General features: G+C 43.3%; 1 protein-coding gene across 1 annotated transcript in view; it reads right to left on the bottom strand.

Annotated features, from left to right (window-relative positions):
• Positions 1–21,146, bottom strand: part of Hacd2 (3-hydroxyacyl-CoA dehydratase 2) — a 94,215-nt gene extending 73,069 nt beyond the window's left edge. The window contains exons 1-3 of the mRNA XM_050159841.1: positions 20,928–21,146; positions 17,481–17,598; positions 3,721–3,739 (exon numbers count right to left, since the gene is read on the bottom strand). Of these exons, the coding sequence (XP_050015798.1) occupies positions 3,721–3,739; positions 17,481–17,598; positions 20,928–21,082 (292 nt within the window). The 5' untranslated portion in view covers positions 21,083–21,146. The remainder of the gene's footprint in view (positions 1–3,720; positions 3,740–17,480; positions 17,599–20,927) is intronic.
• Positions 21,147–21,687: the final 541 nt, after the last annotated feature.

The following is a 21,687-nucleotide window of genomic DNA, read 5'->3' as shown; positions in this document are numbered from 1 at the left end:
TCCTGGACAGAGCTTGAGCTTCTGAGACCTCAAGGCCAACTCCACGGACACACTTCCCAAGAAGGCCACATCTACACCAATAAAGCCACACCTCCTAACAATGCCACTCCCTATGGGTCTATGGGGCCATTTTCAAACCACCACAAAGATAAAACCTTTTATTCCCCCCTTTTTAACACACACACACCAATATACTACATGGTTGGAGACATATATTAGCGAAGATTAACATCTGTGTTAGCTCACATACTTATCTATGGTGAGAACAGATGAGATCTCCACTGGGTCTTGCCAACTGTTAATGGAGAGTAGAGTAAGACATAGCAAACTCAAGTAGTGGAACCCAGCAAGTGATAAATGGCAGCTGCTGACACGAAGACTGTGTGTCTCTACTTCAGGAACATCTACATGGGAGTCTGATGAGATCTACTGAAAACCCTCATGGGAGAAGTAGCTTTCAATTCTTCAGACTGTCAACTAGACAATCTGAAAAATATTTAGGGAATAAAATTGAAAACTTAAGTGATAGCCCAGGGCTAGAGTGTGAGAGAGAAGGTGTTAGTGATGAGCTCTAGGTCTAGGCTGGGTGATGGAAGGTGGCTCCTCTGACAAAGAATATGGAGGCAGAATGAGTCTAGCAATGTGGGGTCTTGCTGAGGAGCAGACCCTTGTGTGCATACAGGAGTAGAGACCTAAAAGGTCAGTGGGCAGGTCTGGGGTGTGGGTACAAGGTACAGCTGGGAATTAAGAGGGGTTATGAGCACCTCACACCATGAGAAGGGAAGACACCGCCTGGAAAGGGCATGTTCAGTCAGCTCAGTGAGCCAAGGCGGAACCTGAGAACACTGACAGGACAGGAGGCAGGGGCACCCATGGAAGAAAAGAAGTACAAAGTGGACTGGAGCCCAGCTCAGTGAGTCAAACACCAGCCATCAAATGCCAAGACTGGAGCTCATCTCACACCTGCAGGGATGTGTACTGCTCACATTTCATCAAAGAATCTTCTTCTTAAAGCTGATGGAAACCATCACAGAAAGCCACAGCTAGTCAGCAGGCTGAGAACAACTGACTCTGCGGTATCTATAACACGTTAACACAACCCTTCCTCTAAGGCCCAGGGAACGTTAAGGAAGAAGGGGCAGAAAGACAGCAAGAACAGAGGGTCAGAGGATCAGAGAGTCTGCTGCAAGACTGTGTCTTCTAGATCTGACAGGGAAGCCAAGCCCATGGAATCTCAATATGGCTGTTTAAACAAGAGCAGAGTAGGATAGGGAAAATCTTACGGGGCCCCATGCCCAGATGAAGAGCTACAGGCAATTAGAGACTGCTGAGAGGGAAAATTAGTCTTCTCCAGATGAGCCCCTTAAATTGTTATCCAATCCCAAGTGGTCAGCACTAAAAATATATATGGATAAGCAGCACTAAACAGACTCAGCAGGTTGTATTAACATATTTACTTTCATATATGTGTATGATGTGTGTGTGTGTGTATATATAAAATTAAGGAATGAGAGGCCATGAATTTGAAAGGGAGCAGGGGGAAAGGAATCATGAAAGGAGGAGGCAATGATATAATTATATTTAATTTAAAAACTTTGGGTTTTGAGATGAGTTCTGTCTACATAGACCTGGCTGTCTTTAGAACTGACTCTGTAGACCAGAATGGCCTCAAACTCACAGGGATCAGCCTGCCTCTTCCTCTAGGGCGCTGGAATTAAAGGTGCCGGCTAACTAACTTTAAAAATGACTGGAGTTCAGATTCCCAAGAACACATGAAGAATTTCAACTTATGATGGCAAGTGTTGTCAACCAGACAAGACCTAGAGAAGGGCCTCTTGGCATGCCTAAAGGGGGTTATCTACCAACCCACTACAGGTGGTAGTAAAAGAAAGTCTGCTAAGCACAAGGATCCACTGATAGAAAAAGAGAACATTTCTCTCCCTCCCTCCGATTCATACACACACACACACACCACCAATTGTAGACACAATGTGACCAGCTGCTTCAAACTCCTCTGCTTTGATTTCCATGTAACTGTGAGCCGAAATAAACCCTTTCTCCTTAGCTTGCATTTGTCAGTGTATTTTGTCTCAGCATCAGCAAAGGAAAACTAAGATAATCTCAGCTCTTATATGGGGAGATGGGAGGAGGAAAAGACAGGAAATCCCTGGAAGCCTGGGGTCAGTTAGCTGGTGCATGCAGTGGTAAACAACAACAGACCCTGTCTCAAGCAAGGTAGAAGACCAGGACTCATAGCCGAGCTTGTCCTTTGACCTCCAGATGCACACCTGTATGTGTGTACATTTACACACGACATGGCATGAGCAGCAGTGAGAAGGGGAAAGAACCTGCCATACACTTAGGTGATGGGACAAGGGGGAACTATCCAGGAGGAGGAGGAAACTGCAGACTCAAAGGTTAGGCTCAACATTATAGTTTTGGCTCTTTGTTTAGACAGGGTCTCATTATGTAAGCATAGCTGGCCTGAAACTCACAGAGATCCTCTTCCTGCTGCCTCTCAAGTGCTGGGAATCATTATTTGTAAGATAAAGAACTCTGATCATTCTGTGAACTGTGAAAATAGAACCACAGACAATGCAAAGAACAATGACGAAGTCGGGAAGACCCATTGACAGAACAGGGTCCTTGAGAAAAAAGAAAGGCTTTCAAGATTCACCCGTGTATCAGGGGCCTCCTAAGAGCTCACAGTCTGCCAGGGAAGCAGTATCAACAAACAAGAGGCACATTATGCCACAGAACGGAGGACCCAAGTGGCATGGCTTCCCCGAGCCATATCTGTAGCTGCTCCCATTCTCCATTCCTGCTGTCTCAGGCAGCAGCTGGGACCCAGCCCCACCAGGAATTTGATGAGGCTTTTTTGTTTATTTTGTATAAATGAACAAATGAACCCACTGGTATTTACTCCCAGGGATAGAAATTTTAAAGAGGTGTAACAACTTATTTTAAGATAAGCAAAGTAATTTGGGACATTAAAACATTCAGACTTCAATAAAAATAATACTATACATACAATAGTACACATGTCTACTTCAGCTGTCAGGTAAACTGAGCGGGCGATACTGGCTTGCAGCCTCAGTTCTCAAGTTTTCAGACTTGCAGTACGTTTGGATAAATATCATCTGCATACTGTCCCTTTGCTTTATAGGGTCTGTCCACTTTCCAAAACTGACCTTTGTTTAATTACAGGTGTCTATCCATCCCATACTAGAAGCTATGCCTCAGAGTTCCACGGCAAAATGTGATGGCTCTCCCAATAAAAAGGAACCATTTGGCCAACCATGCACATGATCTACTTTCATTAGAACTCTTGTACATAGTGTTAAAACTATTATGCTTTACAATACACAGAGAATACCCATGTATGGGTCACAGGGGAATTCTCCAACAAAGCACAGCACCTGAACCCGAGCCATGCTTAGAAACATGGGGGTGTCCCTATTTATTACTACTGTGTTCAGAAGGGGAGGTCCCTCCTAAACCGACAGGAAAGGAGCCACAACAGATAATGTGTGTGGTGACAACATCTCAGCAATACTTTCTACGTCAGAAAGCAAAACTACTTAAATGAGCAATTATATACATATTAATTAAATAATCTGAGTTTTAAGGACCAAACCAAGCCCATCATCTATGACTCTAAAAAAGGCAAAATTTAATGCATTCAGAAGGTGTGTGTGTGGGAGGGGGGGTTCTACTTACCTATAGCACAATGTAAAACCTAGAGAGAAAAAAAAGGGGGGAAGAAAATTAGTGAGGGCCAATATTACAGCTTTATTTCACACAAATTGCTCTTTCAGTTAAGAAAAGAGCAGCAGTGGCCAGCAAAACTTAACCTGAAAAAACAAACATTCTACTTTTAAACCTTGCTACAGGCTATTTAACAAAATAAAACTTGTTACTAGTTTTGTTTGTTCATTTTAGTTTGTGTATCTCTGAGAGATCGTAAAGACTTAATGGTCACACAGTGGCTTCTTAGATGTCAATGACCTCTTTTATAACTCATCAGCTCACAAGTACAGCCCAAGCACAGCCTCTCCTGTGTCCTATAATGTGCAGAACAGAACTGTCACAGGCCACACAACGTGGCACCAGTAGCGCCTTTGTTGGCTGTTCTTGCCCATAGACCCTTCAATGCGGATATTCATTCTTCAAAGCTCCATCCTTGGTCCCTCTCTCGCTTCCCTGGTCTAATTTCTAGACTTGTCTCCCAGCTCCAGCTGCACTTTCCAAACCACCGTGGACATCTGCATGCACTACATCAGCATCTCAAAATGGTTACCTCAAGGAGGCACATGGCTTCCTTCCTCTCTCCATTACCCGAGACCACTGGGCTCCCAGTCTGTTGGACTAACGACTCCTCACCTCCAAGTCTCAACTGGCTTCCTATTCCTGCTGGCTTCCACTTCTAGCACCTGGACTGAGAATGCCATTTCCACCCTATCTCAATTGCCTCCCAATTGGCCAATTGTGTCCTTCTAAAGCCCTGTTGCTTTAACACTGGTGATGACTGTCTTGATGCCACCTCAAGGACTGAGTTCATGAACAGAGTTCTTCTGGGCGATAAGGATAAAATATGTTGCAGTTCCTGGTATCACTTTTACAAAACATCTCTAGCAGTTCTTTATTTGATCCTGCTAGTCACCATGAGAGGTAGACAGGGCAGTTAGGGCAGTGGATGGAAACACCAGGACACAGAATGCTGCACAGCTTGCCACCGTGGTCAGCAGCAGCCTGGGCAAGAATCCACACCTTGGTTTTCTGTCTTCTCTATGTTTTCTGCCACTATTTCTGAGTTCTGAGCCCTGGAGGCAAGACCATCATAAGATAGACTTTAGCTGATCTATCCCTGATCAGCTCTATGCTTAGCGACTACTTATTTCACTAACGTCCCCAATCCCATGGAGAAAGCAGAGTAGAGGGAGAGAGCCTGGCTTTAAAAACCGAGCTATGCAAAAATTCCTGCTACCCAAAAAGAGAAGAGAAAACTTTTCATCCATCCAGTCATGTTATCCCTTTTAAAAGATGCTCCGAAAATGTGAGACTATTACAAGAGAAGCTCAATCTCCTACTGCACAGCTTGGGAAAAGCAGAGGACAAATCTAGATGAAAGTGAGGGCTGAAATGAAGGGCATGAATGAAGAGCAGCCTTTGAGGAGACAAAGCAGCATGCATTCTCTTCATGTGTGTGGCAAGACATCTCGACTGCTCATTAAGGACCAGCACTGGAGGAAAAGATGACAGCAATTCGTGTTACCCTGTTTTCTAGGTCTCCATCCTTTCATCACACGTATTTTATAACGCCCCCTTCACCTTCCTAATGAAACTCACAGCTGACGTGACCTACTTACACAAAATTTTCAAAAACTATCCTAACTGATACACGAAGAAGAAATAAGAAGAAAATAATTGAATTAAAAATACATATTTCAGTATGTAAATGCTTTTGGACATAAATATGTAACAACAAGCAGATACAATATTAACTCATAATAAATAAATTTGGATTTAAAAATAAAATGGCCAGGGCCAGAGAGATGGCTCAGCAGGTAAAGCCTTGCTGTGTAAGCCAGGCACCCATGCGAGGAGCTCATGGGAAGGTAGGTGGAGGGGCTGACTCCAGTGTTCCCTGTCTGCCACTATGTGCACTCCCATGTCCACACCCACACAATAATACATAAAACTTAAAAACTGTAATGTAAATATCTGTGTTTTCTAATGATCTTAAGTAATCTCTGTAAAACCTACAAGGGGGGTTGCAACCCACAGGTTGAGAACCACTGTCCTAAGAAGTGCCAATGCTCTGGGATACATAGAATAAACCACTGGACTAGAAGAAGCATACCTGTAAACTGAAGTTTCTGTTCTACTAGCTCAGTTGGGAGAGCATGGAGACTCTTAATCTCAGGGTTGTGGGTTTGAGCACCACATTGGCGCCAGGATGTTGCTACAAATATTTTCCGCCCTGCTGGTCCCCCTGGACTGGGTTTTCTCACCCCGCCTGTTCCCGAAGCTGCTTATAAAATATCACTCTGAGGCTTAATATTAATTACATACTCTTTGGCCTATTAGCTTAGGATTCTTATTAACTAACCCTTACATCTTAAATTAATCCATTTCTATTTATTTTATATTTTACCACAAGGCTCATGGTTTGTTATCTCACATCTTGCTTCTTGGGCGGCTACATGGTGTCTGACTCCACCTTCTTTCTCCCTGCATTCAATTTAGTTTTCCCTCCTAGATACATACTGCTCTGCCATAGGCCAAAGCAGCTTCTTTATTAACCAGTGGTAATAAAACATATTCACAGCATACTAAGGGGGATCCCACAACACATACCTCATAGGAATAACAGTAGAGAACTTGCCATATTCAAACTGCCTGTGAAAACACCATACAGTCTTCCCTCGAGAGCCCTTTACATTGTGGGGATGTGGCAGCCAGTCCTAACATGATGACACTGTGTAATTGCCTCTAAATTACAGTGACACTGCCCCCAGAGTGCTCAGACCTGTGTAATAATCCACACATTAACTCCCCTGTGATGGCTAAAGAAATTTAATATGGTACCAGGCAACCCTTAAGGGCTGTTGACTTTTGCCCTGGAATGCCTGTGAGACCCCAATGGCCTGAAGACACGTTAACAATAGGATAATGGTGTTCCTGCTTTCTGCTTTGTAAACCTACTTAACACTCTGGGACTGGGATGAAGTGGTCTTTTTATTACTATACAATGGGGAAAAGAAATAACTGGGGAAGTAGAACAATTTTCTTGCCCAGCTATGAATTCCATAGATAACTGTAATGTACACATTGCTATCCACCTTTATAAACCTCTTCCTTACCCCCATTTGGCATGGAATACTGTTTGGCTATAAGGCCGTTGTTTTTCTGCTAGCAGTAAGAATAAATTCACTTAATCTAAATTTGAGTTGAGTCTAAGTCTTTGGTCTTTCCCAGTGGATTCAAATGCTATAGTATCTACCTACCAACATATACGCTGGTTTTGGTTTTAAACTTTAACTTCAGTATCAAATGCCGTCTTGTATAATGGCTTTTTAGAAATGCCCTTTTGAAAAAGTTCCTATGATTTGAACTGAGGAAATTTTGTGAGTTATCAACAAACCTTTCCAATTTCATTTAAAAATATGTTGTTACTTAATGTGCATGGATGTTTTGCCTGAAAGTATGTCTGTGTACCACATGCACACCTGGTGCCAAAAGAGGGAGCCAGATTCCCTGGAATTCTAGTTACAAATGACTGTCAGCCAACATGTGGTTGCAGGAAATCAAACCCAGGTCCTCTGGAAGAAGAGTCAGTGCTCCTAACCACCGAACCATTTTAATTTCAGGTAAGGAAATAACAGTAAAACACCCACATAGAGTTTAACAAGTCTCAAGGCGAACAGGAACCCATGGGAAAAAAAGAACCTGACCAGCCCAGTATGGGTCAGGTAGGCACCCCTGCTTCAACTGGCTATGGCTTAAGAAGGTGAGTCTTTGGCAAGGGATGTAGTTGCTGTGGGTTCAGTCTCAAGAACAGAGAGAACTTCCACACATGACAAAATTCAGAGCTGGGTAACTCAATCGTATCTACTATAGTTGTCTACACTGTGCAGTAGCCCATAATTAACTGTGTACATTAACTAAAATTTGATTCAATTTGGAAAATAAAATACCATACACAGATAACCTCATTTTGCTTTAAACCCATGCATATAACATGTAACCTTTTCCCCCAGTGCTGAGGACCAAATCCAGGGTCTCACATATGCTAAGTAGGTACTCTACCACTGAGCTACACTCCCAGCCTTAACATGTAGTCTCGAGGGACAAACACCAAAATGTGACAAGCAATTTTGAGGCATGGAGCATATGAACAATATGTACACCTCCTTCACCATCTTCCATCCAGTGAACATACACGACATTTACTGTTAGAAGGAAAAACCTCTCTCTCCTCGGGTGGCCAAGAGCAGGGTTTCTGCCAAATCCTACCAGTCTTTCTCCACCTTTTAATTTATTTACCTCAGGAAAAGCGGGTGACTCACCCTGGTGTCAAATCTGGAAGGAATAAACAAGGTGTGCTGGACTCAGTCTCAATAAAGTGCCTTATGTAGAAGGAGGCCAGTGGGGCAGGGAGAGCAAGCAGGGTACATGCGACCACTAAGTGTGATGCACATATGTGAAAACATAGAGTGAAATTATTATCTTCTACAGTGAATGTGTTCATAAAAGTTCTTGAAAACAGAACCCTAGGTTCTCATGGATTCTTCCAGGTCAACCTGGCTGCTACCACCTGTGATGCGGTGTGTGAAGTCGCTTCTGGGGTTCAGTGAGGGACGAAAGCATGTTTTCCAGTCTAGCCTTCACTACACAGGCAACTCCTTTTTAAATGTTTAGAATCTAAGCAAAAAAAAAAAAAAAAAAAAAATGAAACATTTACTGATCACCTCCAGAGACACCAAATGTTTTTTCAAAATCCTTTTACATCCTTGAAGGAGAAAACAAGCGAAACTTCCCTAATTGTCAATATTTTCTCATTGATCTTAATCTCACCATCTTGTAGCGCTATAGTGACTAATTTGCTTATCTTTCATTTTCTGAGAGTAAAGTGCTAAAGTTTCACGGAACTTAACATTGGGAAGGAATTTAATACAGTGTGTTCACTGCTCACAACAAATCGAGGCTCAAGAGAAAGAGGGTGACCGTGCTAAGCAATGACAAAACTGTCTTAGATTTGTGTCTGCAGTGTTTGCATACACAGCATGACGAATCTCAAGACTCCATTTTCACTTCTCAAGCACTTCTGCCAGCCTTTCTACACATTTTGATTCTCTGTTCAGATAAACATTTACTCATCAAATGATCTCCCATGTTCCTGCTAGAGACACACTGAACTCCCAGTCTCTGCTTGTGAAATCAGCTTTATCTTATGCTGATCTTCCTCTTGCCTTCTCTTCCTCCCTCCCCCTCTGCCTGCTCCTCTTTTGACTCAGTCCTACTACTTAGCCAAGGCTGGTCTCAAACTCCCAGGCTTCCAGACTCAGCTGGGATTACAGTAATGTGCCACCATGCCCGTCTAGTCCCAGCTAGCTTTTCTTTTCTCTTTTTCTCTCCACCCACTCTTTTGTGGCAATGGAGCTGAAACCAGGGTCTCACATATGCTATGCAAGAGCATTTATTATGCTTTTTGTCTATCGTCTTGTAAGTTTATAGTAATTCTGTCACACACAGTTTTTGTAAAGATTTATTTCTTTCTATTTTCTGTATGTGAGTGTTTTTGCCTCCGTGTCTGCTTGTCTACCATGTGCATGCCTGGTGTCCACAGGTGCCAGAAGGAGCATTAGCTCACTTGGAATTGGAGTTAGACCGTTGTGAGCTAGGTGGATTGTGGGTGCTGGGATCCTGGATTCTCTAAAGGAGCACAGAAGCCATCTCTGAAGCCCCTCCCACTCTCACTTTCCACTTTGATAGGCTCTGTACAGCAAACGCAGATCTCAGGTATGTTTCCATGACCCCAAGCTCTCAAGCTGAGGCTTCAAGACTGAACCCATGAACTACCTCAGCTATTGAGTTCCTTATTCAAAACAGTTTTAATCCTACTTTCCTCACCCATCCAGCTTTTTCGCATGTTATTACATATAATTATTGTCTTTCAAGAGTCATATAAAGAGGTACCCAAGTGTATACAAAACACAGAAAGTAGAAGAGGATAGCTCTTACTCAGCACCCCTGCACTCCGCACAGACAGCACTGGCAATGGCAATGCCCTTCAAGCCTTTCTCCATCAGAAAACACTCACGTTTCTAAGTAGCTAGTCTCATCGCTCTAAAGTTATGTGATGTAATGTTTACAGCACGTCAGCCCCCTTACTCAGTCACCACCTTCCTACTCACTCTGTTCTGGCAGAATCGGAACCAAGTCATGGAATTCCAGGGGGTAGTTGGCAATCTGGATCATGGTCTACCTACCCTGGGCTGTGCAGATGCCACTAGTCATACATACCTACCAAAATGGAAACGAAATTTAAAACCTGTTCTCCCACCAGCCATGTCTCCAGGGCTCCACAACCATGTGATTAGTGGCTACTGCACTGGGCAATACAGATCTGGGACGTTATTAAGCAGACAGTTTAAACACACTTAGCTAACGTCTTTATTATTTATGTAACAGCTAAACACACTTTGGTTCTCTTCCCAAGTCTGTGCTTCTGGAGGTGTTAGGATACCCCACCTGTAGGAAACAGTGCTGTCTCCTTAGGGGCCTTCTGCTCTCGGCCAGCATCACGAGGACTTTGTTTCCTTGGAAGGTCCAAGTCTAAGGCCCTAGCTCGCTTTTACTATTTCATTTCCAGGTTTCTTTTCTTCTAGGAATTAAGATCTTTGATCTAAGTTTAAGAACTTAAACAGAAATCCAAAAAGAGGAAGAATGTTTTTCCTGACAGAAGTGCTCCTCTGTGGTGTGCCATAAACTGTCAAAAACCAGCCTTTTCCTTCAGAAAAGTCTCTGGATTTTTTTCTTCACGATGACTTTGAATTACACTTTCCAATTTTTCCTATTTCTTTGAGTAGCCTTATTATTCTTTTAAAGGTTTTATGCCTTCATTCAGTTCTATGGACGCACTGGTTTTAACACTAGTGGTTAGTTCAGCGGCTCTGCGTCTTCACAGACTGGGCCTCTGTTCTAGGACCATGCACCCACTAGCCAGTCCAATACACCACATCCATTGTGCCGGGCAGCCTGTGTAATGTTCTTTTTAGGCCTTAAATGGTGAGCTCTGCAAAGTTCTCAATGCCTTCTGCTCTCATCTGCTTTACCTAGGCTACTCTATGACTGGGACTGACTGTTTCGTGGTTATTGCCTGTGTCACCACCGTCTCTTTCCTGCCCTACAGTCACTATCAATAGATTTAGTTTTGGGGGTTTGGGATTTGTTTTTTAATTTTAGCACATTCTGTTCTAAAATCATTAGCTTTCTCAGTTCTTTGAGCACTGTATTATTTAACTTCTACTTGCTTGAGTTGTCAAGCAATGACACCTGTGTGGGTGGGTCTTCTTTCCTACAGACTCCCTCTTCCTGTCAAATGTTGTGACACTTCTTACATCCAGGCTCGTTTTCTCCCATCCAGTTCTCACATAGTTTCTGAAGCTGGTTTTTCTGGGCTTTGTTGTTCAACAAGTTTGTACTAGATGTCTCCACCTGACTGGCTCTGCTAGCCCTCCCAAACTCTTCTAGATCTGTTCTCTTAAAAGCAATTTTCAGAATAGAGGGACTCTAACAAGTGCATGTAGATTGGTTCAAATGGCCCTTAAGACATAAAACTGTTATTGGAAAACCAACAGGTTCCCACAAAAAAGAAAAAACAAAACAAACAAACAAACAAACCCTGGCCTTTTGTGAATCATCCCCACACTAGTTCACAGAAGCAAGCCTGACTGGTAGTGTGCCTGGAGCATACAGCTCTATTAGTAAAACCATGACACTAACACAGGAAGTAGGCAAGATTTGAGCCACAGGGCCAGAGGCGTGAGCTGGGAGCCTTTTTCTTAAAGATGTAAGTTATAAGAGTGCCCTCTATCTAAAAAGCTTTCAAAAGCATCTCCTATTCCATCTGAAGGATGGAGTAGGCAAGAAGACTCTGACTAGATACAGAGGTGGAGCAAGAATTGCTACCCCAGGGTTACAAGATCTGGAAGGAGTTGTCTGCGGTCCTTTCAGCCCTCCAGAACCAAGTCTGCCACTTCAAATCCAGCAATAGGAAAGCTCTAGAAAAAGGTAAGAAATGAGCCTGCATATTTCTCCGTATCATCGATAAGGGCTCTGCACAGGAGAAGATCTGGAGGGCAATAGGACATAAAAGAGTTGTTGTGGGCCACTGGGCCAGAAGGACAGAGGCAGACAAATGAGGTACATAGCAACCTCCATGGTTTGTACCAGCCCAACAGGCCTGTGCAAACAATCTCATCCTGCTGAAGATCTCACTTTCAGTCCTGGGCCACAGTCAACATGCACTCCTATTTTAACCAAATGCATGCAGGAATGCAACTTTACTCAGAAGTCATTTTAAACTGCCATTCTGGCCCAGTCTACAGGTGCAGGTCTACAATCCTTACTCCTGAGAATGAGACAGCTGGGCCTCAAGTTCACTGCATTGTAGGACTATAAAGGGTGTTTAAGGGCAGCCTGGGGAACTTAACAAGACACTATCTCAAAAATGAAAGTTTTTTTTTTCTGAACTATGTATTATTAGTTGGGGCCACATATGTGTGGAGGGTCAGAGGACAGTGGGGGCACATATGTGTGGAGGTCAGAGGACAGTGGGGGCACATATGTGTGGAGGTCAGAGGACAGTGGGGGCACATATGTGTGGAGGGTCAGAGGACAGTGGGGGCACATATGTGTGGAGGTCAGAGGACAGTGGGGGCACATATGTGTGGAGGTCAGAGGACAGCTCTGTGGAGTTAGTTCTCTTCTTCCATCATGTGGGTTCCAGGGAATGAGCTCAAGTGCCCAGGCTTGTGCAGCAAATGCTTTACCCAATGAGTCTTCTTGCCTGTCCAATAAAAGGTTTTTGCTTGTTTTTTTAAGGGAGGGCTAGAGATATAACACAGTAGTACAGTGTTTATTTACCTAGCATGATGAAACTCTAGGTTCAACCCCAGTCCAAACCAAAGCAAGATTAAAAAAAACAAACTACCATGACTGTAATATCAACCAAGTATTTGTTTGTGTACAAGGAGTTGAACCTAGGACTCTACCACACACTACATCCTCAGCCTAATGTTCAATCTCTGCTCAGAGAACTAGAAAAAGTCTGCCTTGTCAATGACTACCACGAAACAAAGCAAAAGTGAGAAGAAGCTGACCCACAGCACATTTAGACAAATAGCATTTTAAACCAAGATATGTTTTACAGAAGTGTATGATTCAGTGATCTTGTTCAGTACAGGCACAAAGTTGTAAGTCAGCGTCGTTACTGACACTAGAACATTTTTATCCCTTTAAAAGGAAACCCACTACCCATTAACAGTCAATCCTCTGCCTCTACAGACTGGTGCCCTGAACATTTATGCAAAGGAGTCACATTATCTGCTGACCTTTTGTGTCTGCCTTCTTTTTACACAGTGTGTTTTCATGGTTCAGCCAGGGTGGACATGCCACTAACAATTCGTGTTTCTGGTAAATACACATCACATTTTGTTATCTATGAGTAGCATTTTAAAAAATATGTTGGTGCTGCTCATATAAATTAGCACAGAATTATTCAAGATTTGACCCAAGGTACAACATATATTTGTGTACTGATCTTTGGACCTATATTACTGATTATTAACATTTTACACTGGTCAACTTATAAATCACATTATAGCCAGATATGGTGGTGTGTGTTTGTACGTCCAGTGCTTTGGAAGGCTACAACAGAGGATTGCTTAAACCCACAATGGGGAGACCAGCCTGGAAAATATGGGGAAACATCCTCACTTAAATCCTAAAGCAAAACTCATAGATAAATAAGATATTAACTATTACATGTAACAATATATTATCACATATTATACATAATAAAATACAAGATATTTTCATTTTGCTGAGGGTCTTGTGAAAAGTTTAGTAAAAGATTTCCCGCCTTTATCTGGAATCTCACTCTAAAGCCTGCCCCTTTCCTCCTGTCTTTCTGGGTAATCACTACAGCCGCAATCCCTGTCTACAGAGGTGACAGTCCAGGGTGCACAACTGATTCAACTGCATCTTAGCTCCTCACTACAAACACAGACCAAGACTCTGCTTCTAGCCAGCTGCTCTCACCTTGGTTGGAAGAGCTACATTAGGAGACTAACTGTTACCGTCACCCGGCACACAGAAACAGAAAACTAGACTGCAGGCAGGGAATGGTTAGGACACCACTCAGAGAATATCAGACACAAGCGATGGTGCGTTAACACCTGAGCGACTCTGGCCGTTCCTACGGCCCAGCTACATTCCTGCCTTGGACTTTATAAAATACTTCTAATAAGTTCCTCTTGATGACTAAGTGAGGAGGTTCCTATGATCTCCAGCCAACAGCCTTCCTACAATTACCTACCCAACAAGACTATAGGCTCCTATTTTTTTTTTTTTTGTTTTTTGTTTTTTTTTTTTTCCTGTAGAGTGACTCCCAGGCCTTGTGTGTGCTAGGTGAAAAGCCCCTCCCCAGGCCTTAAGTTAGTTCCTTTTTAGTAAGGGTTCAATTTTCACAGTATTCATTAACCAAACACTTAAATTAATACCTGTAGAATAATTTGGAAATTTATCCATTAAAAAAATACTGGAATGTTCTTGGATAAGTAGGTTTCTATCAATCTTACTAAAATTCTTTACCGCTGGGTTGGCAGCATAGCCCAGTGTTAAATTAGCCTGGTATGTGTGTGCAAGGTCGTGGGTTCAACCCCGAGTATTCCACCTCCACACACAAAAAAGACCAATATCGTGTACCACCAGTTCAAAGTATCCATTGTGCAAAAATAAACAAATAAATCTCTTCAGAAAGTAGATTATTTTGAGTTTTGTTTTCGTACCACATCACTGCATGACCATTTGGGCTTGCTTAGTAAATGCTTCTAAGTGTTTTATATATTCCTAAGAAGAGTTGAAATTTCTTAGGAACAACTAACTTCTATTTTCTTTTAAGCCAAAATTCCCAAAGGCCCTACTGAAGAACATCTGTCAGCACACAAGTAAATGAGTAGCTAACCTATCTAGATTATTTTTCTCATCCTGTTAATGGGATACAGTGTAATTAACCAAGCTGCACACACCTAGCGAGTATACTAGTTTGTTGTGTATGTGATAAAGCCCTTCCTAAGTACGGCACATAAGTGTGTTTGTGTGGGTGCTCTCCACAGCCACTACAGACCTCTATGATGGTCACCTGTTTGTTTTTAGAAGTCACCACTTCATCACACACAGTTCTTTTTACTATCTCTTCCTTTCTGAGGGGTGGGTAGCTTGAAAGACTTTTCCATTTTAGGGCAGAATCTTTTCCTAAAACCAAATCCAGGACTTGTCATGTAATAAGATTTTAGTGGAGACTGACAAAGACAAAGCAAAAAAAAAAAAAAAATTAATTAATTTCTTAAATTCCTATTAAAAATTCAACAGAGATGAACAGGCCAACCATCCTTCAAAGTCTTAAGACTTGGCTCTGGAGTGAATTCTGTAATGCACTATTTAATTTACTTACCTTCCCTAAGACATATTTACATTTTTAAAATTATATTTGTACATTACAAAATCTTCAAGGAAATCCCCTTAAAATCACAGGTGTGTTTAACCCCGAGTAACCCCTCCTACGTCAAGCACTGAGGCTGTTTCTGAGGGCCCTGATCTCAGATGAGCTCCTCTGTAGCTGAGGGAACTGTGTGACTAGGTGACGCGAGACCACGATAAGTACCACTTATCTCTTCCCCATTTCAGGAAACCCCAGCTCCAGGCTTCGAATGACTCACACTAGAGTCTGCTGTGGAACAGAGTATTAGCTTAACTACACAAAGATGGGCTGCATTTGTGCTGCACAACAACTGTTTACCTATGTAAAGATGTGTCGCATTTGTTTATGCTGCATTTATTTAACTATGTAAAGGTGTGTTGCTATTTCACCTTGCCTGCCTAAGGCACCTGATGAACAGCCAATAGCTAAGCAGAGGAGGGGGCAGGCGGGGGCTGGCAGCCAGCCAGCCAGGGGCCAGCCACAGAGAAATGCAGAAAAGCAGGATGGACAGTATGTAAACAGATAAGGTAAATGAGCCTCAGGGCAGCACAGAGATGAACAGAAATGGCTAATTGAAAAGAAAAAAAAAAAAAAACTAGAAACAAGCCTAAGCTAAGACCGAGCATTCCTAATTAATAATAAATCTCCATGTCATGATTTAGGGACCGGCGGTCCAAGAAAGCCTGCTATAAGAATCTGTTGGTTTTCTTGGACTCAAACTGTTTGGGCAGGAAGAAACCTGAAATCGGCTTTAGCTTAACTCTTTTCCAAATCAAAAAGGTGAACAAGGGATAAAAGACGAATCCACAGCCTAGCTGGAGTAGGTGCTCAGGGGAAGCTCAAGTCACCACAGCATCCCTGCAGGTGCAAAGTCGAGACTGCTTACTTTAAAGCAGTAGCAAAAGCTACGACCTTCTGCTTTTAAAAGTTAGTGTGAGAACCAGAGATCTTAAAACGTCTTTCCCTAGTTTGTGTTTTAAATGTCATGCTGGGTTTGCCCTGGAGAATGCGGGAAATAAAACTGAGCGTGTCTTCTATACTACCAAAGGTTTTCACTACAGTAACTATGTAGCTTTTGATTTGTATGACCCTATTTAACCTCAGTCCCTCTTTCCACTACCAAAATCTATAATCCATTAGCCAGACGAGCAGGCACACACTCTAAGCCTGCTGATCAAGTTGGTATAAATAGGGCCAAACAGAATCCTTCCTAGAACTGTATCTGAAACAGCCACTCGGAAAAACTAAGCCTTCCCACCACATAAAGATGTCCACAGTAGCAGAGCCTAAGAGAAACAGAAGTCTAATGTCAAATCACTGGTTCTCAGTCCCAGTCTGGTTCCCTTCATCTTGTAAGTTAACATTTTATCTTTTTAAAACATTATTTTACTAACTTATTTTTATGAGTGTTTTTCCACATGAATTACTGATGCCCTTCGGGGTCAAAAGAGGGCATCAGATTAACTGGAACTAGAGTTACAGAGATGTGATCCACCATGTGGGGGCTGGGGATCGAACTCGGGTCTTCTGGGAGAGCAGTCAGGACTCTTAATTGCTGGGCCATCCCTCCAGCCTAAAACTTTGTACATCTATCAGCTTCAGACCAAAAGATTCCTTTATTCTTAAAATTCTTTGAGTTGGATTTTTTTTCTGTCAGACCTAACTCAAAAATCCAATTATACTTATAACCCAAACTACATTGATTCAGCAAAGAGGATCAAGATAAGCACAGCACCACCAGCTTCACTGAGAATCTCTACTGTCTGTCCTTCAAAGCCTTAGTTAATTATTTTAAATTTAGATGCCTTTGGACAGGTTCTGCTGTGTCTCCCATCTATCACTAATACATCCGCCAGCACTCACCATTCCTGCTATTACAATCCCTGTTATACGGGCCCTGAAAGTATGAGTTTGTCAACACTTCACAAGGGCATTCCTAGAATTTCTCAAAATCTTAGCATAAGCTTATGTCACTTGATTTCCTATAAAATCTGGATAAAAAATATATTCCAAGCAATACATTACGTGGAATTTTAATTTTTTTTAGAATTTCAAAGACTGTTGAGGCGCTGCTTTCATAAAACAAAATTTCTAAATTTTGTTTGCAAAATCCAACAAGGACAAGGCAATTTCAATATATTTTATCATAATAACAGTATGTTTTCTACTTTATAGCATTTGAAATTAGCGACAAAAATCTCAAACGTACCTCCAGTAAGGCTCCTGTCTGGAAGAATTTCAAAGGCTTTTCTATTGAGTAATAAAGACTGTGGTAGCTGCCCTTAGCCAGGTATGCTCTCACAAACCCAACTGCTATCACCAGCCATCTAGGAAAAAAAAGAGAGAGCACAATTAGGAAAGAGAACAAAGAGTAAGGTGGAAGATAATATAAAGATATAGTAAAAGCACAAAGCACAGCTTTAAAAAAAAATTCTAGATTTATCAAATGTTATGGTTTGACTCTAATAATGGTTCTCAACCTGTGGATCAATACTCCTTTGGGGGTCAAATAACCCATTCGCGGGGATCACCTAAAACCAATGGAAAACACAGGTATCTATTATGATTCGTAACGATAGCAAAATTACAGTTTGAATTAGCAATAAAAATAATATTATGGTTGGGGGTCACCACAACATGAGGAATTGTATTAAAGGGTCCCAGCATCAGGAAGGCTGAGAGCCACTGGTGTATGTGAAGGGCATAGCCCCAGAGTAACACTCTTGGGTGGAGGTCAACCTTTAAGACATGAGACCTAGTGAGAAGTCTTTATGTCATTAGGGACATGCCCTGAAAGAGGACTGTGAGATCCCTACCCTTTTGTGGCATGGTCATGAGGTGAACAGTTTTGTTCCTGATTTATCAATTGACCAACAAAAGGAGATCCTTCAGTTGTGGGATGGACCCTCCACAACTGTGCGCCCAAACAAAACTTCCTTCCTTGCAAGTGAATTATTTCAAGTGTGGTATAAAAGTGATGCGTGCACTGACTGTAACTCACAAAGGCCAAGTTGTAGCACAAATAAGTGTTACACCACCTACCGCACACTGTTAAAATAAAATTACATGGTGGCACCTCACTCATCAGGAACTTGACTCTTCGGTAAATGTGTGTGCTGAGAACAAGGTCAATATAAACGGAATAAGCTAAGATGGTCTTTGTGCAGTTAAATCAGATCCCACAAAGTCTAAAGGGGAACAAAGGGTTCGATTTTAATCGTTTTGTGCTGTTAAAGTATCTTTAATAATATTAAGACTGGAAAATATTTCAAACTATTTTCACAAGAGTCTCAGTGCGACATGCCCATATATAATCTTTCTTATCTAAATTATCAATGAAATATAAATAAAAGTTGCCTTTGAAAAAGAATAGTTTTAAATTTCCCAAAACCAAATGAGAAGAGAGATCAATAGGCTTATTGATTAGAATAACATGAAACAAGAAAGCGTAGGAACATGCAGCTGTGAACTTTATCGTTCTGCTCAACTTTCCTTCTCAAAAATAAACATCAGGCTCTGGTATTCCTTGTTAAATTCCATAATGAAGCAAAAGTAACTCGGTCATTAAGGCACATATCAGAGAGAACAGTCGAATTTAACTAAATTGACACACTCTATACCTACAAACTATCACAGAAGGACATTAAGTAAGGGTTCAGAATAGAAGAAATGAATTCCTTACGGGTAGAACTGGCCAGACGCCTGTTATAAATTCATGCTCAGGTTTGTTATCAGTATTAGGCATAACTACCCTCTCAAAATCCCAACCTCTCTTCCTGGTTTAAGATCTCACTCCTCACTCTTATCTCAAGCTCCTCACCCAGAAAAAGACGTTCCTTCTTCCTCAGAGAAGCAACGCAATGCTTCTACTAACACCTTTGCTAGTACAGGAACTTTACACACAAACATACACAGATCCCTGAATAGTCTCCTAAAAAAAAAAAAATCACTCTAATTGATCTGGGGAATTTTATGTGAAAGACAACTTGGATCTGCAGTAGTTTTTCACTAACCTGAGTTTAGATTCAGGGATTCTGAGAACTCCTACGATCTTATGCAAGTTACAACGTCTTAAAGTCTATGTTTCTTTTTTCTTTCTTTCCTTTTTTTTTTTTTTTCCCCGGAGACAGGGTTTCTCTGTGTAGCCCTGGCTGGCCTTGAACTCAGAGATAGACGGTGCCCAGCCTGAGCCTATGTTTTAACACCCCCATTTCTAATCTAGCAATAAGCCTACCACCCTCCCAGCCTATTTCTTCATTCAAAGGCAACACACTAACTATAAACCTATAACATTTGTGTAAGTGTACAGTAGCATGTGCTAATAACAACATCTGAAGGAGATACAAAATTAGCTAATTTAACAGTAAGGTGATCTGGGTGGAACAGCACTGGATGTATGTCTTTGTGTATATTTTAAAATTTGAATCCTGCCAACCTATCTCCTACTCTATAAAACAATTAAAGCTGAACTTTCAATATTACAGTCCATAATTCTCTTCTCTATATTTGAAAGTTTTATCTAAAAATTAGCCGGAGATGGAGCACGCCTTTTAATCCCAGCAGTCGGGAGGCAGAGGCAGGCAAATCTCTGTGAATTCAGGGCCACCCTGGTCTACAAGAGCTAGTTCCAAGACAGGCTCCAAAACTACAGAGAAACTCGGTCTAGAAAAACCAAAAAGGAAAAAAAGAAGAAGAAAAAATTGTTGGGAAAAATGACTACAGTCCAAGGGATATAGCTCAGGTGGAGTGCATGCAAGCAGGCCCTAGGTTCAATCCCAGGACCACTACACAAACAAATGAAGGCATGCTAGGGAGTCAAGAGGGGTGGCACAGGCCCCTAATCCAGCAGTCAGAGGACTGAGGCAGGAGGATCACAAGTTCCGGACCGGGCAAGACTACATAATGAGCTCTAGTCTTAAAAAACAAGGGGAAAGGGAAGGAGAAAGAAGTAAGGGAAAGTAAGAAAATGTGCTTTACAACTTAGAAATTGCCTAACAAATCATATAGCCAAAGCCAGCGGATTGCGAAACTGGATTCACCTAGCCAGTTCCCCCTCACTGAAAACACCAGAGGCCCAGAGACAGCAGCAGATTCGGAGTTGCACGGCAAGTTGTGTGAGAACTAGAAGTAAAACCCTGCTATTATTAAGGGGCAGACCGAAAGAGGGGAAAGTCCTTTCAAGGGTCGATTCCTTCCCAACCTCAACTTGGCCCAGTCCTCCCTAGAAAGTCTAAATCCGCCCATCGGACAGCTCCGACTTGGGTGGCTGGTCAGAAACTTTGAACGCGTTCCCACTCCCTCCGAGATGCAAAGCTCTGCGGGGATTTTGAAAACGACCGCTGAAATGAATGATCGCCGCGGCTAGCGCCGCTTCCACGCCGCGGCTCGTGACCGGCCGACCGGCCGACCGGCAGGGCTGGCCTCCGCTCCGCTTCCCTCCGCCCCGAGCCGCACCTGTGGCCGCCCCGGCGAGGCCCCGGCCGGGCAGCCCCGGGCCAGGCTTCCCCGTGCTCCACCGAGCCCGAGCCGAGCCCGCACCGAGCTAGCACCGCGGCGGCCCCGGGGGCGGGTTCCCACTCCTGGCCGCGCGCGCGGACCGCACGGCGCCCGGCCGCAGAGCTCGCTCCCCGCCTCCCCGCGCTCGCCCCAGCCTCACCCGGCCGTCATCACCACATTGTAGATGACCAGGTACGCCGTGGCCACGGGCCCGGGGCCCTTCTTCTTCCGCGGGCCGCTGCCTTCGCCGCCTCCGGCTCGGCCACTGCCGCCCCCATTCCCCTTGGTCGCCGCAGTCGCCGCCACTGCCGCCATGTCAAGCGCCCGCAGCCCGCTCTGCTCGCTCGCCGGCGCGCGTGCACCTCAGCCCCGACCGGGTGCTGCGAGGGGGCGGAGGGAGAGACGGGGAGGAGGCGGGGCCGCGGCGCGGGGCGGAGCCGGGACAGCGCCCACGGGGGCCGCCATCTTGGATGAGGGCAAATAAACGCCCCAGACGCTCCCGCCCTTCTGTTCGTCTGCTCGTTTCTGTAACCGCCTCCACCTTGGGTGGGGGTCATTCCCTCCCCTCTTCCGGCACGCAGCCCGTGTTGGCGTCCAGTGCTATGTTGCCATGTTTGATTAGGTTCATATGAACCTGGGGCTCACATGTCAGGCTTGGCCCTCCGCACAGATGGATGATTTGTCTCAGGCCATTCTCTATCTTATAACCATTTCTTCCTGCTGGATCCAAATAATACACCTTGGTCTGTGTTTCTCTTAGCCTCTCCCAGGTGCCATGTCTTCACCCCTGTACATAATTGCCCAAGTAGCTTGTCATTTTAGATTAGGGCGATTGACGTCAGTTAGGCTTCCGGCCCTGTCAAAAGAGCAGAAGGAGCCAGTATTTTTGCCGCATACATCTTTTTCTTCAAACTGTAGCC

Source organism: Alexandromys fortis, unplaced genomic scaffold, assembly GCF_014885135.2.
Source record: "Alexandromys fortis isolate MF-2015 unplaced genomic scaffold, M_Fortis_MF-2015_v1.1 scaffold_119, whole genome shotgun sequence".
In the NCBI taxonomy this organism is placed as follows: Eukaryota; Metazoa; Chordata; class Mammalia; order Rodentia; family Cricetidae; genus Alexandromys; species Alexandromys fortis.
Note: the sequence above shows the minus strand (reverse complement) of the source record. Positions and strands in the feature narration are given on the sequence as shown.